The following is a 14,571-nucleotide window of genomic DNA, read 5'->3' as shown; positions in this document are numbered from 1 at the left end:
TATTTAGAGAATTTAAAACCTGTATTTGCACGTGAGATTTTAACAAAAACTGTAATTTTCTTTTTTAGGGTTCTGTCAGGCTTTGGTATCGGCATTATGTTGGCTTTATACAAATCTATGTATAACTTTACTTACCTTCCTGTGCTCTGGAATATTTCAGATAGCATAGAAAAATTTTACTCCCTAAAGAATTGAAAGAATTTGCCCATAAACAGGGCATGCTGCTTTCTGAAGAGTAGCTTTTAATTACTTTCTCATATTTTTTTCTTTTGTTATTGGTCTACGTAATTTCCTGTATCTTCTTGGTGAGTCAAAATTTGTTATGTATATACAAAATATTTTTTCATTATAGAAATCTATTGACATTTCCCCCATAATGCAATGGCAGCTATGTATCTACTCACAGTGGGGTCGGTCCAGAGAGAGCATCTTGAACACTCCTGACAAGGGGCTCCTGGTGAGCGGGGATGCTGGCAGAAATGGTCATACCCATTGATAGACACGCGACAGAGGTAGCACATTTGGGCGCCACAGCGGCACGACATGCGGTTGCAGCCTTCAGATTTGATGAGACCGGTCCCACATTTGTGGCATTTTCTAATGCGGGCAGCAGTCATTTTTTCTTCACTGAAATAAGAAAACGTGATTGGAGCTGGCAGTGAAGATGAGGAGGAAAGAATAATACTACAGCCACTAAATATGTACTTCTTCCCACAAATAATGATTGCCTACAGCTTTTGGTGACATTCAAAGCATGAAAAGAGCCCATGTGTGAAAAGAGCCTGAAAACTGGGTTCAAAGTTTATCAATTGTACGTCCTTGGGTAAATAACCCAATTGCCTAGAGACTCAGTTTCCTCATTTTTAAACTGGGAAAACACAATTTTCTCATGGTGTTCTGAGGACTACAGATAAAATATAAAGCACCCTGGCACTGTGCCTGGCACTTAGCCTTTAGAAAATGACTGCTTTATTTGTTATAGGAATCCTTGGCTTAAAATGGACAGAAAAAATTCAGGGTCTTCCTGAATTATGTGTTTTATGTATGCAAAATTGGATAATTAAAAGCCAGTAAGCCTAAGCCTGAGTTGCACACCCTGCAGATTTGATTACTTGGCCTTCTTTGTTGGCAGAGCCTACTACCTATGTCAGAGTCCCACACTCCCAGAATCCCTTGTAGGTAGGGCATGGGCAAGCATATGACTACATCCTGGCTAATGGGAAGATACTTGTTTCCAGAATCATTTGAAGTGATATGGAAAGGCAAATGACTAGAGTAAAAATGACAAACTGCTCTTTGTCTAGAGCTGCACTGCTGAATTAGGTGCTTCTGTGGCACTCTGTCTGTAACTATAAAATAATAGTTATTGCCTTGGCCTGTAATTGTTTATGTGGCCTCCTCTACTAAGCTGACTGCAAGCAGAGGGCAGGGGCTATGCAGCTGAACTAGCCTGCATGAGTTAAGTGCGTTCTTGACAGGGGTGAGTCAACAAGTATGCTACTGAGACCTGGGCAGAGCACAAAAGACCCAAACGGTGGATGATTGAAAACTGGGCTCTGAGCATTTCTCATCCCTCTAATTAGGAACTCAAAGAATGGTGACCAAGAAGAACTATTCTAGCCTTAACACAGTAACAGTCTGGGAGTGAATTCTGAGCTGCAGGCTCTCGCCTGAGGCTGGGACATGCAGCTTCTACAGATAAAATATAAAGCACCCTGGCACCTACTGCTGTCAGTTCTGGTAAGTGAGTGTAGCTGGTGAGTCTGGAGTGGGCAAGGGCTTTTCATTACTGATATTTAGAAGACTGTTGTAATACGCACCTTAGAAGCCAGTTCATGTGTTTAAAAACAGAAAAATACATTAGAAAATTGGCTGCTATTTACTTATATCTAATTTGTGAGTGGTCTAAAATGAAGGCAGGCACAACCCCCTGGCTTGAAAAGAATTTAAACCCAGTTCAAGTTATACAACAAATGAATTCTGAGTTTTATTGAACACAAAACATCATCAAGGAGACAAAGTTTAAAGTGAATTTATTATTGTCAGCTTAATAACAGAGTACATATGTTCATGATTTTAATTACTCAGCAACTGTGACAACACTGCTCAATGCTCCAAGTTAAAACTCAAGGTTCTGATGAAAAAGATTCCAATTTGAAAAGCTGTGTCCAAATACAACTGTAATTTTCTTTTCTTTTCTTTCCTTTCTTTCTTTCTTTCCTTCCTTCCTTTCTTTCTTTTTCTTTTCTTTCTTTCTTTGAGATGGCATCTCTCTCTGTCACCCAGGCTAGAGTGCAGTGGTGCACAAACTCCTAGGCTCAACTGACCTTCCCACTTTAGCCTCCAGAGCAGCTGGGACTGCAGGCGTCCCAGCTCACTGCCAGGTGTGTGGCTCATTTTTTTTCATTTTTTGTAGAGACTGGGTCTCGCTATGGTGCTCAGGCTGGTCTCGAACTCCTGGCCTTGAGTGACCCTCCCACCTTGGGATCCCTGCAATTTTCCACAGCACAATCTTTCTCTGTAGAGACTGAATACTCTTTACTTGCCTGGGGCTGGCTGACTTTTTCCCTGAGCAGCTGCTCAGACTGCAGTGTGTGAATAGAGGCTGAAAAGAATTAAAGTTACAGTCCTTTTCTGAAGGCTCAGAAAACTGGTATGTATCTGCTTGCTCAACCAAGCTGTCACCAATGTGAAATAATAATGGGTGTGGGGCCGGGCGCGGTGGCTCACGCCTGTAATCCTAGCACTCTGGGAGGCCGAGGTGGGCGGATCGTTTGAGCTCAGGAGTTCGAGACCAGCCTGAGCAAGAGCGAGACCCCATCTCTACTAAAAATAGAAAGAAATTATATGGACAGCTAAAAATATATATAGAAAAAATTAGCCGGGCATGGTGGCGCATGCCTGTAGTCCCAGCTACTCGGGAGGCTGAGACAGGAGGATCGCTTGAGCTCAGGAGTTTGAGGTTGCTGTGAGCTAGGCTGACGCCACGGCACTCATTCTAGCCTGGGCAACAGAGTGAGACTCTGTCTCAAAAAAAAAAAAAAAAAAAAAAAAAAAAAAAATAATGGGTGTGGAAGAAGAAAAGGCACTCCTAAAATGGATAGGGGAATATATAAAGAGTGCCTACAATTCAACACTGCTATAATGTTCAAATAGCTATTCGATACAGCATGAATATCTAATTCAAGTCCTTTGCATTTACATTCACAAGAACAGTACTAGATAGGGCCAGAATGGCCCTGTACCAAAAAAGGATTGCTATTATGGGATGTGGCGACCACCCATCCAGTAATAAAAAAGTGAAAAATGGGACTAGAGAAAAATCATGGTTGATTTTTGTGGGAGGAGGGTGGTTTGGCAACTAGATTCTCAACTAGGCAGGAAACGAATACCCCACAGGATGTGCTCCTAGGGGCAGGACAGGAAGAGTGGCCTGCGCTGTGGCTGTGTCTATTGACCTTGTGTTCACACAGGAAGGCTCATGGCCTCCTCTACGTAACCAGCTGACACCCTACAATCCATGGTTATTTGTCCTTGCCACTAGCCAAGTACGTTAGAAACCCCTCTCTGGGACGTGTCTTCAGATCTTGTGGCATAAGCTATGCAAAATGTTATGGACCTCCTTTGTGAGTGTGTGTATACAAGCATGTTATATACTTTTTTAACATTGTGGCAAAATGCACATAAAATTGACTAAACCATTCTGAAGTATAAAATTCAGGGGTATTTAGTATATTCTCAATGTTATACAACCCATACCACTATCTAGTTCCAGAAGATTTTCATAACCCCAAAAAGGAAACCCTGTACCCATTAAGCAGGCATTCCCCATCCCCCCAATCCCTGCAACCACTAATCTATGTTCTGTCTCTACAGACTGCCTATTCTGTGCATAGGCAAATATCCACTTACCTATGGCTACTGCACATAAATGGAAATGTATATACAACTTGTACCTTTTGTGTCTGGCTTCTTACACTTAGCATATGGCTTTCAACGTTCATCCATGCTGTAGCATGTCTCAATGCTTAAATCCTTTCTGTGCCTGAATAATATTCCATTGTATGACTACATCACATTTTGTGTATTCATCAGTTGATGGACATTTGGGTTAATTCCACCTTTTGGCTATTGTGAATTGTACTTAAATGAACATTCTTGTACCAGTTTTGGTTTGAATACCTGTTTTCAATTCTTTGTGGGCATGTACATGGGAATGGAATTGCTGGGTCACATGGTAATTCTACATTTAACTTACTGAGGAACCACCAAACTGTTTACCATAGTGGCTACACTAGTTTACATTACCACCTGCAATGTACGCAGGTGCCAATTTATCTATACCCTTGTAAATTGTTATTTTCCATTGTTTTGATAATAGCCATCCTAATAGGTGTGAAGTGGTATCTCACTGTGGTTTTGATTTGCATTTCCCTAGTGACTAATGATGTTGAGCATGCTTTCACGTGCTTGTTGGTCATTTGTGTATCTTCTCAAATGTGTTGCTCATTTTTTGATTGGGTTGTACTCTCTTCCTGCTTTCAAGATTTTCTCCATTTGTCTGGCCTTCAACAATTTGACTCTGATGTGTCTTGGTGTAGACCTCTTTTAGTTTATCCTTGAGTTTACCTACTTGGAATTTGTTTAGCTTCTTGGATGTGAACTTCATCAAATTTGGGAAGGTTTCAGCCGTCATTTCTTCAAATATTCTTTCTGTTCCTTGTGCGCTCTGCTCTGCTCTGGTACTCCCTTAATGTGAATGCTGGCACACCTGATGTACCAAATCTCTTAGGCTCTGTTCCCTTTTCTTTATTCTTCTTTCTATTCCTGGATGATTTCAATTGACCTGTCTTCAAGATCTCTGATTCTTTCTTCTGCCTGCTCAAATCTGCTACTGAATTCTTCTTGTGTATTTTTTCATTTCAGCCATTGTAATTTTTGGGTACAGTATTCCTATTGTTTTCTTTTCAAAATTTCTCTTTACTGATATTCTCCACTAGTTCATACATTATGCTCCTGGTTTCCTTTAGTTCTTTGTCCATGGTTTCCCTGGGCTTTTTTTTTTTTTTTGAGACAGAGTCTCACTTTGTTGCCCAGGCTAGAGTGAGTGCCGTGGCGTCAGCCTAGCTCACAGCAACCTCAAACTTCTGAGCTCAAGGGATCCTCCTGTCTCAGCCTCCCGAGTAGCTGGGACTACAGGCATGCACCACCATGCCCGGCTAATTTTTTCTATATATATTTTTAGCTGTCCATATAATTTCTTTCTATTTTTAGTAGAGATGGGGTCTCGCTCTTGCTCAGGCTGGTCTCGAACTCCTGAGCTCAAACGATCCACCCACCTCGGCCTCCCAGAGTGCTAGGATTACTGGCGTGAGCCACCGCGCCCGGCCTTCCCTGGGCTTTTTGAGGCATATTTAAGACAGCTGATTTAAAGCATTTGTCTAGTACGCCCAATATGTCCTCAGAGATGGTTTCTGTCAACGGCTTGTTTCCCAGTGAATGGGCCACACTTTTGTATTTCTTTGTATGTTTTGTAAATTAGTGTTGAAAATTGGATATTTTAAATATTATAGTGTGGAAACTCTGGAAATTGGATTGCTTCCTACATGGTTTGCAATTATTTGTTTTGTGACTTTTCTAAGCCATTTTTGTAAAGACTGTATTCTTTGTCATGTGTGGTCACTGAAGGCCCTGTTCTATTAGCTTAATGGCCAATGCTAGTAGAGAAAAGAAATGAAAGAACAAATCCTCCATCCCGATCTTTGCAGGATGGCTCTGAGAGGGGCACTCAGTCAACTCAGTCAGGTCATTTCTAAGTTTCTCAAGGCTGGAACAGCCTCCCAGTAGATTTCACTGAAAGCATTTCAAGTCAACCAGCTTCATTTCCCTCTACTACGTCTCTCCCTTTCCTGATTCTCTCGGTTAGTGAGGGCAATTTAGTCATCCAAGCTAGAAACCTGAGAATCTTTCTTGACTCCTTCTACTCCTACCTTTCATGTTGAGCAGCCACCAAGACCTGCTGATTTTACATCTTAAATATTTCTTAAGGCCGGGCGAGGTGGCTCACGCCTGTTAATCCTAGCACTCTGGGAGGCCAAGGTGGGAGGACTGCTTGAGCTCAAGAGTTTGAGATAAGCCTGAGCAAAAATGAGATTCCGTCTAACCAAAAAGAAAGGTAAAAAAACCAAAAACCAAACAAACAAAAAACCCCCAGCCAGGCGTTGCAGCTCACACCTATAGTCCCAGCTACCTGGGAGGCTGAGGCAGAAGGATTGCTTAGAGCCCAGGAGTTGGAGGTTGCTTGCAGTGAGTTACAATGGCACCACTGCACTCTACCCAGGGTGGCAGAGTGAGACTGTCTCAAAAAACAAACAAACAAACAAACAAACTGAAAACCAAAAAAACAAACAAACAAAAAACCAAACAAGGCAACTGAACATCCCCTCCTCACAACCCCCGACACTTTCATAAAAAAACATATATATATATATATATATATATACACACACACACACACACACATATATATTTCTTAAATCCATCCCTCTTTTCCATCCACAATACCACAACTCTAGTTTGGAGTCCTGTAACAGAGTAGCTTAGGCTGCCATAGTGGCTGCTCTCCCTAATCCAAGTCTTGCTTTCCTTAAAGCTACTTGCCATGTAGCCATCAAAACCATGTAACTTAGGCTATGTCATTCATTTGCTTAGAAGTGTTTGACAGCAGGCCAAGCAGACACTATGTGGCTCTGGATGTGATGCAATGTGACATGCACAGCACCACCTGTGAAACAATCTCACCAAAATAACTTGGATGTGAACCTAATCAGGTCTTTAGATCTACGTTTCAGTTTATAGGAAATACATGGGATAGAAGAACAAGTTAAATGATAGTATCAGAAAGCAGCCAACTCCGGAAGATATTCTGCAGATCAACTGTCCTTGTTTTTTTGGTAAGTCAGTGGCATAAGAAAAAGTGTGTTAGGGGAGAGAGAATATCCTCATGAAAAGAGACTTAAGAGAAATAATTATTAAATGCAATCAGTGAACCTTGTTTGCATCCTGACCTGAATAAACTAGCTGGAGTACACATGTAAAGCTAATTTGAGACAACTGGGAGAATTGTGAAGTTGGTATGATATTATCGAAGACTTATTGTCAATTTTGTTAATGGTGATAATGCTAAATGTTATGTAAGGAAAAAAGTACTTATGAGTGAAATGATATGCTGTCATGGATTTGGGTCTGCTTGAGACACTGCAGCAATTTAAAAACGGGAAAGAATGAAAGGATACATGAAGCAAGTGTGGCAAAATGTTGATAGTCAAGGGTTCACTATACTATTATGTCTATTGTGGACACTTGAAAATGTTCATGAGAAAAAGTAAAACAAGCAAAAAAGCTGTCATGGCTTTCACCACTGGCAGATGAAGGTTTCTTAACACTTCATTCAAGATACCAAAATTGAGCTTCACCTCATGGCACTTATGCCTACAATTCCCTGTGTGTACCCCGAAACTAGGCAGGATTCTTTGGCTCTCTGGTTATATAAAATGGAAAGGCAAGCAAAAGCCTTTGGAGCAACCACCTCTCTAAAAAACAAACAAACAAACAAACAAACAAACAAACCAACCCACCCAGATTCCTATGGACATCTTTGAGATTGGCACCACCATCCAAGACTTCAAGATGCAGAAGTGCTCACTCCCCACACGTCTTCTTTTTACTTCTCCGTTTGGCATGTCGGAAGAATGGGTCATTTCTTACCAGAGCAAATAAACATAGCCCCGGGCTATTAGAATGCAGCTATTGATCTGGAGAATGCTTTTATTCTCTGCCCAAAAAGCAGAGAACACCAGCAGTTGACGAGGACCTCAACCATCTGTCATCCAACAGGACAACATGCTGGTCTACTATTTGAATGACAAGCAAATAGAACCTGGTGAATAGCAAGTAGCAGGTACTTTAGATGCACTAATATGCTACATGATTGCCTTGAAAATACAGGAAAATGTAATCTCCACGACATCCTGGTGGTGTGGAGGTCAGGGGTTTGCATTAGGATATCCTTTCCAAAGTTAGGCTCATGTTGCTGTGTCTTGCATCCCCTACCACTAAAGAAGCAGCCCAAAATTCGGGAGTTTTTTTTTTTCATTTTTAGAATCAACATATATCACATTTGGATGTTCTGCTTGGATCCATTTACTGCTGATCTAAAAGACTGCCAGGTTTAACAGGACCCAGTGGTGCCCAAGTGTCTTTGGCTGACCAAGATGTTGAGTGGAGCCAACTGACAGGAGAATCAGAATGGAGGCCCTGCTTTGAAAAGTAACTAACAATTATCTCTCTAAGAAACATCTTATGGCCTGCTACTGAGTCCTGGAGCAGTCCAAATGCCTGACCATGGGGCTGCATTCCTTACTGGAGGCCCTAGGAGAGAATCTTGTCTGCTGCTCATTTGGGTTGTTGGCAGAATTCAGTTGAGTTTGTAGGACGAGGTCCCTATTTTCTTGGTGGCCGTCAGCTGGGGGTTGTGCCAAGCTTTCAGAGGCTGGCTCGTTCCCTGGCTCATGGTCCGCTTCCTCCATATTCAAAGCCAGCAATGGGAGGTCACGTCCTCCTCACACCTGTCTGACTCTTTGTCCGTCCATCACTCCATCTCTATTTGACCACAGCCAAGAAAGACTTTCTGCTTTTAAGGACTCATGTTATTAGATTGGGTCTTCTCTGAAAAGATATCTGGATAACCTCCCCACCTCAAGGTCCTTAACCTTAATCACATCTGGAAAGTCCCTTCTGTCACGTAAAGTAACATACTCACAGGTTTTGGGGATTAGGATTTGGACATTTTTGGGAGCCATTATTCTGCCTACCAAAGTTGTTGTATAGAGCACAGTCAGGAAGTCATTTGCTTGGGTTCAAGTCTCTGCTATGCCACTTGCTACCTGTGTGATCACAGAAAAGTAACTTGGGCCTCAGTGGCCTTATTTGTAAAACAGGATAATAGCACCTCCCGTGCTGAAGACTTGGAGACTGCTAACTGTCCCAAATTCCCATTCCTCACTTCATTTTCTGAATTACAAAACCCTTTCCTTACCCTTCACATGTAAGGTATAAAGTCACCCAGCTACAGGCTATATATGACACTTGCCTTGGAGCCAGGTTGTGCCCATGTGACTCAGTCTAGACCAATGGGGTTTGAGTAGAAGTGATACATATATACAATTTCTGCATTGTTTACAACTCAAAGAAAAGCTGGCCTACCTGGCAACTTGTCTCTTTTTCATTTCCTATAGGTTGGAGAGTAAATATGGCCACAACCCAGTTACACTCATGCAGATGAGACCACCACCCTCACGGTGGTGGAGTGACACCAGGGAACCTGGATGTCTGAATGACCTCAGGGGACAGACCTGCCCCATCAGCCACCTGGTAAGGCTGACTGTTATATGAGAATGAAATTGACTTCTGTATTACTTAAGTCACTGCATTTTAATAAGTTAATGTTTGTAAAGTGCTTAGCCACATAGGGAGTATTATATAAGTAATGGTTATTATTATGACAGATGTATCATTTTGCATTCTGGACGTTGGCAATTCTACTTAATGTCTCAGGCCACCAGTATCCTATAACACTGACATAAGCAACATTAGTACAGTCTAAGCTAATTAAGATGTGTTACCTGCTTATTTATTTAGACAATAAGAAGAAGGGGGACCCTCATTTATTGAATTCATATGTGCCAGGCATTTCATATGTTACGTTTGTCTCTGAAATAGCTCCATGAGGCTGCAGAGATGAGGAGACAGAGGCTCAAGGGTTAGGTTAATTCCCCAAGATCGCTCTAGAATGGGGTGGCTTGGGCGTATTCTTCCCACAATATACTCTGCCCCCTCTGCCAAAAGCAGGTTAACGGAGGAATTGAGAATTAGTCCATAAGCCCCTTGGAATCATGTTACTCACATAGAGGTGCGGTACTTGATGTCATCTTTTTCAGCCAGCTCCTCACAGGTAAGGCCATTGTGTTCTTTCCAGAGTCCCTGACACTTCCTACAGGTTTCCTGGGGATAAAGACCAGACACAAAGACAGCTCCTTGTGAGTAGACACCATAAAAGTTCCTGTTCAACAAAAGGGATGTGAAATGAGCTTTACTTGACTTGAATTTTCTCAGAGGATCTCTCTCCTGTTCAGCAGGGATATTTCTAAAGATATCTTTCAATAGAAGAGGTACGAATTGTTAGAAGAAAGCACAAGGAAAAATTTCTCTCCTTTGATCAAAAGAAAGTGTTGCTCCTATCACCCAGTTTGTATAAGGCTTTCTAAAATGCCACAGGACACCTGAAACAACCACAGGAGGCAGATCTTGGGTTTTTAAAAATAAAACATCATGAGCTGCTTGAGGGCAGGGTCTGTCTGGATCTTAGTAATATCTGCAGTCCTGACGCCCAGTACTCTGGCATGCAGGAGATACTGCTGCTGAACTCAAAAACGGCCTAGATTAGGCTCACCAGGGGTCCCTTGGGAGACTTACATGAGCTATCAATCACTCATAACACTGATGCCATCCTTCATAGTTTAACTTCATTTATAAACAGGAATTAAGAAAAAAATCACCTTTTATTCTAAGATCCTTCATAGTTTATAAAATACTTTCACATGTGCCAGAAACTATCCCACATCAGTAACAATAATTTAACGAAACATTAATCCAATGATCACAGACATAAATGGTATTACAACACTGGTAAGTACAATGGAGGAAAGGGTGTTGTTAGCTTTGAATGGGGGCCTGACCTAGATTGGGGAGACAGTGAAGGCTTGAGGAAGTGAAGCCCGAGATCTGAAAGATGAGGTAACAATAAGTAGATGGGGTGGCAAAGAGATCAGCACTCCAGACAGAGGAACAGCAAGAGAAGACTCTGGCAGACAAAGCCGGGTGAGTTTGGTTCCTGTAGCCAGACTGCGGACAGTGAAAACACGCCTGGTGAGGCCTGCAAGGATGCACCACGCAGGGCCCAGGAGGGTGTGATTTCAGTTTGCTCTTTATCCTAAGAACACTAGGAAGCCACCAAAGGTGTCAAGCATGGAAGTAACACGGTCAGGTTTATGATTTTAAAAGATCATTCTGGGTGGGAAAATATTAATAGATTGGAGGGAGGAAAGAGTGGAAGTGCAAAAGATAGTTAGGAGCTAATAAAGTCATCAGGAGGGGGGCTAAGGAGGCCCAGACAAGGGCAGTGGTGAGGACACGAAGAAAAGTTAGCTGATTTGGGAGAAATGGAAAAAGTCAGACTGGAAGGCTTGGTGGTGGCTCAGCTTTGGGCGAGGGGAGGAGTCAGGGGTGATGACTTGGGTTCTGGTCTGTGCAATCAGAGACAACAATGACACAGGTGAGATGAGTGTTGGGCGGTGGGAGGCAGGCATGAAGATCCTGAGCTGACCTGGGCAGTGCCGACAGAGGGCCTGTGGACACCCACTGGAGAGGTGAGGCAGGGAGCTTCATGTAAACGTTTAGCATTTAAGAGGGTCAGGCGAGAGGCTACTCCAAATGTACTAGATCATATCTTAACATTAATTCTAGAAACATCTCCTACAGCTGTACGCCCCGCTAGTTACTGAGCTTTCTTTAATACGTGCTAAGATGACTCTAACAAGGCACAGAATGGTATATATAATATAGATGTCACCATTTCTGTATTAAAATAGGTGGTAGTGGAGGCAGAATACAGCGATATGTAAAATCAACCTGAAGGTATACACACAAAATTGGTAACACAAATAGCTGAGTGGCTTAAAGGCAGAGGTAGGACTTTTTCACTGTAGGTCTTTTCTACCTTTTGAATTTTATTCTATCTGTATGTACTATCTAATTTAAAAAAATTTAAAAAGAGAGAGAAATGAAATGGACTGTTCAGGAAGCTGAGAACTTGGACAACCCTTTGGTAGGATGTTGTAAAAAGTCTCCAATGAATGGGATGGGGTGGGGGAGAGAAGAGCTGATGGAAATACAGTATTTATTTATTTATTTATTTTTTTTTTGAGACAGAGTCTCACTCTGTTGCCCAGGCTAGAGTGAGTGCCGTGGCGTCAGCCTAGCTCACAGCAACCTCAAACTCCTAAGCTCAAGCGATCCTCCTATCTCAGCCTCCCGAGTAGCTGGGACTACAGGCATGTGCCACCATGCCCGGCTAATTTTTTCTATATATATTTTTTTTAGCTGTCCATATAATTTCTTTCTATTTTTAGTAGAGGTGGGGTCTCGCTCTTGCTCAGGCTGGTCTCGAACTCCTGAGCTCAAACGATCCGCCCACCTCGGCCTCCCAGAGTGCTAGGATTACAGGCGTGAGCCACCGCGCCCGGCCGGAAATACAGTATTTAAAGGCATGGCTTCTGAGGGCTATGACATGCCTAGGTCTCTACCTACATCTCGTTCAGTAAACAGAGGCTAAGTCAGTAGTGTACTTAATTATTACCACCAAAACATATAGCAGCACAAACTCGTTTTTATAAGACCTTGCACTTGACTATTCCAGGAAACTGGAGGATAAACAACAGCTGGAGAATAGATAAGTTGGTATTTGGATCCTAACCTTGAAAACAATACACAGCATTTAGACAGTGTTTTTCAGCATTCCTGGTGATTCAGTTATTAATTCATGGGCCTTCCTCATTAGGGAAGAAATCTCATATTTGAGGTGAGGCACAGGCCCATGAGGGCAAAATGACCTGGCCACGCTGGAGTCAGTTGTGTGGGAGGGGTCACCGTGGAGCCCTCTGTTCCCTCTCAACACCACAGTGGGCTCCTGTAGGTCAACATGTAGGTTTTCAGCCAGGGCACTCCTCAATGCAGGGCCCAGGGGTCCCAGAGAACAAACCTGAAACATCTTTTGAGAGACTACGTAGCTAGATACTGAAACTCACAACTGAAATAAGTGCAGTCCGCGTAAGCTTGACATTTGGAGTGCTCTCTGTGCTGTTTCTTTAAAATCTACCCTCTTTTTAAACACAGTATATATTTTACTAAATTGTAATTCTGTCCTCTCAGGCACAGCTAGGCTTTATTACTAAACTCAACTAGTGCTTAAACAATATAAAGCAGGCTGGGCGTGGTGGCTCATGCCTGTAATCCTAGCACTCTGGGAGGCCGAGGTGGGCGGATCATTTGAGCTCAGGAGTTCGAGACCAGCCTGAGTAAGAGCGAGACTCTGTCTCTACTAAAAATAGAAAGAAATTAGCTGGACAACTAAAAATACATAGAAAAAATTAGCTGAGCATGGTGGCGCATGCCTCGGGAGGCTGAGGCAGGATTGCTTGAGTCCAGGAGTTTGAGGTTGCTGTGAGCTAGCCTGACGCCATGGCACTCTAGCCCAGGCAACAGAGTGAGACTCTGTCTCAAAAAACAAAACAAAACAAAACAAAAAACAAAACCAAAAAAAACAATACAAAGCAGAAGAAATGCTCTTCAATGTTTCTTTAACATGAAGATAACCATGTTCTTCAAACTGAGGTTAATGAGAAAGTCCCAAAGGACCATTCTGGGAGGCAGAGTACACTTTGAAAAGTAACTTCAGAACACAAAGGGCAGCATATCCTGGCTATCAAATCTAACTGGAGACCGGAGACCATGCTTTCTATCACCTTGTGTGTTTTCAGACCAGGAGGAAAAAAGCAGAATTCATTATCATCCCAAATACGACAACAAAGGCAACTGCTCCCTTCTCAGTGAGGATGTGGCACACGGACTCACTAAGGAGCAGCAGCCAGTCTGTGCTCTTCATGACACCAGCGAGACTGTTGGTTAAGTTTTACAATGCCCTTTGGTCCTCAAAATGCAGCAGGGTGTTTTGACTGTTCATTAGGTCTTCACTTTGCAATATAAAGAGAACTCTCTAGTCTCCCTTTATCACTTTTTGCTGCCTAAATAATGTTTCATGGGCAAAGCAGAAGATAAAATTTAACTTCAGAGGATTCTATCGAAAAGCTGAAATTTCTTCCTATAAACATAGCTTCCTCCAAAACCAGCAGACGAATGTGTCTGGCTGTCACCTCACCGAGGCCCAGCAGGTTATGCTGATCTCGAGGCCCTTGGGTCGGCTGGCAAAGAAGCCAAGAGAAGATATGCAGCCACGGTCCAAGTCCCCACATTCCGCTTTCGCTTCCTCCCCTTCCCTGCAAGCTCACCCAGAAGGTGCTCAGTCCCTGTACACTCTAGATTCCACATGTTGACTTCCAGCCTTGTCTCAGAAGCAGAACATACCAGAAACTGCTCCCCTATTTTTGAATTGCTCCTCCAGTGAAACCTCTAAACTCACTCTCGAGGAGAGAGAAGTTGCTGACTTTGCTATGAGCCATAAGGCTCTGGCCAATCCAAATCTAACCTCGGAAATTCCAGCTCTCTGCTTTGTCACTTTGAACAACAGTGAGACTACAGATCCCCAGAGCTTGAGGTGAAAGATGAGGCCTGAGCACCTGAATGTTCATGAATGCTCAGAGACCACAGGGTTGTGGCTTCCAGGCCACTGGTGTCTTCCAGTTGTTAAAGTCACTAGTCCTCCCTACTTTCAGGCCC

General features: G+C 42.8%; 1 protein-coding gene across 1 annotated transcript in view; it reads right to left on the bottom strand.

Moving 5' to 3' along the window:
• Nucleotides 1-14,571, bottom strand: part of RNF216 (ring finger protein 216) — a 157,602-nt gene that overhangs the window by 18,516 nt on the left and 124,515 nt on the right. The window contains exons 14-15 of the mRNA XM_069486600.1: nucleotides 9,965-10,062; nucleotides 405-627 (exon numbers count right to left, since the gene is read on the bottom strand). Of these exons, the coding sequence (XP_069342701.1) occupies nucleotides 405-627; nucleotides 9,965-10,062 (321 nt within the window). The remainder of the gene's footprint in view (nucleotides 1-404; nucleotides 628-9,964; nucleotides 10,063-14,571) is intronic.

The sequence above is a fragment of the Eulemur rufifrons genome, chromosome 14 (genome assembly GCF_041146395.1).
Source record: "Eulemur rufifrons isolate Redbay chromosome 14, OSU_ERuf_1, whole genome shotgun sequence".
Classification (NCBI taxonomy): Eukaryota; Metazoa; Chordata; class Mammalia; order Primates; family Lemuridae; genus Eulemur; species Eulemur rufifrons.
This window is presented reverse-complemented; position numbering and strand designations above follow the sequence as displayed.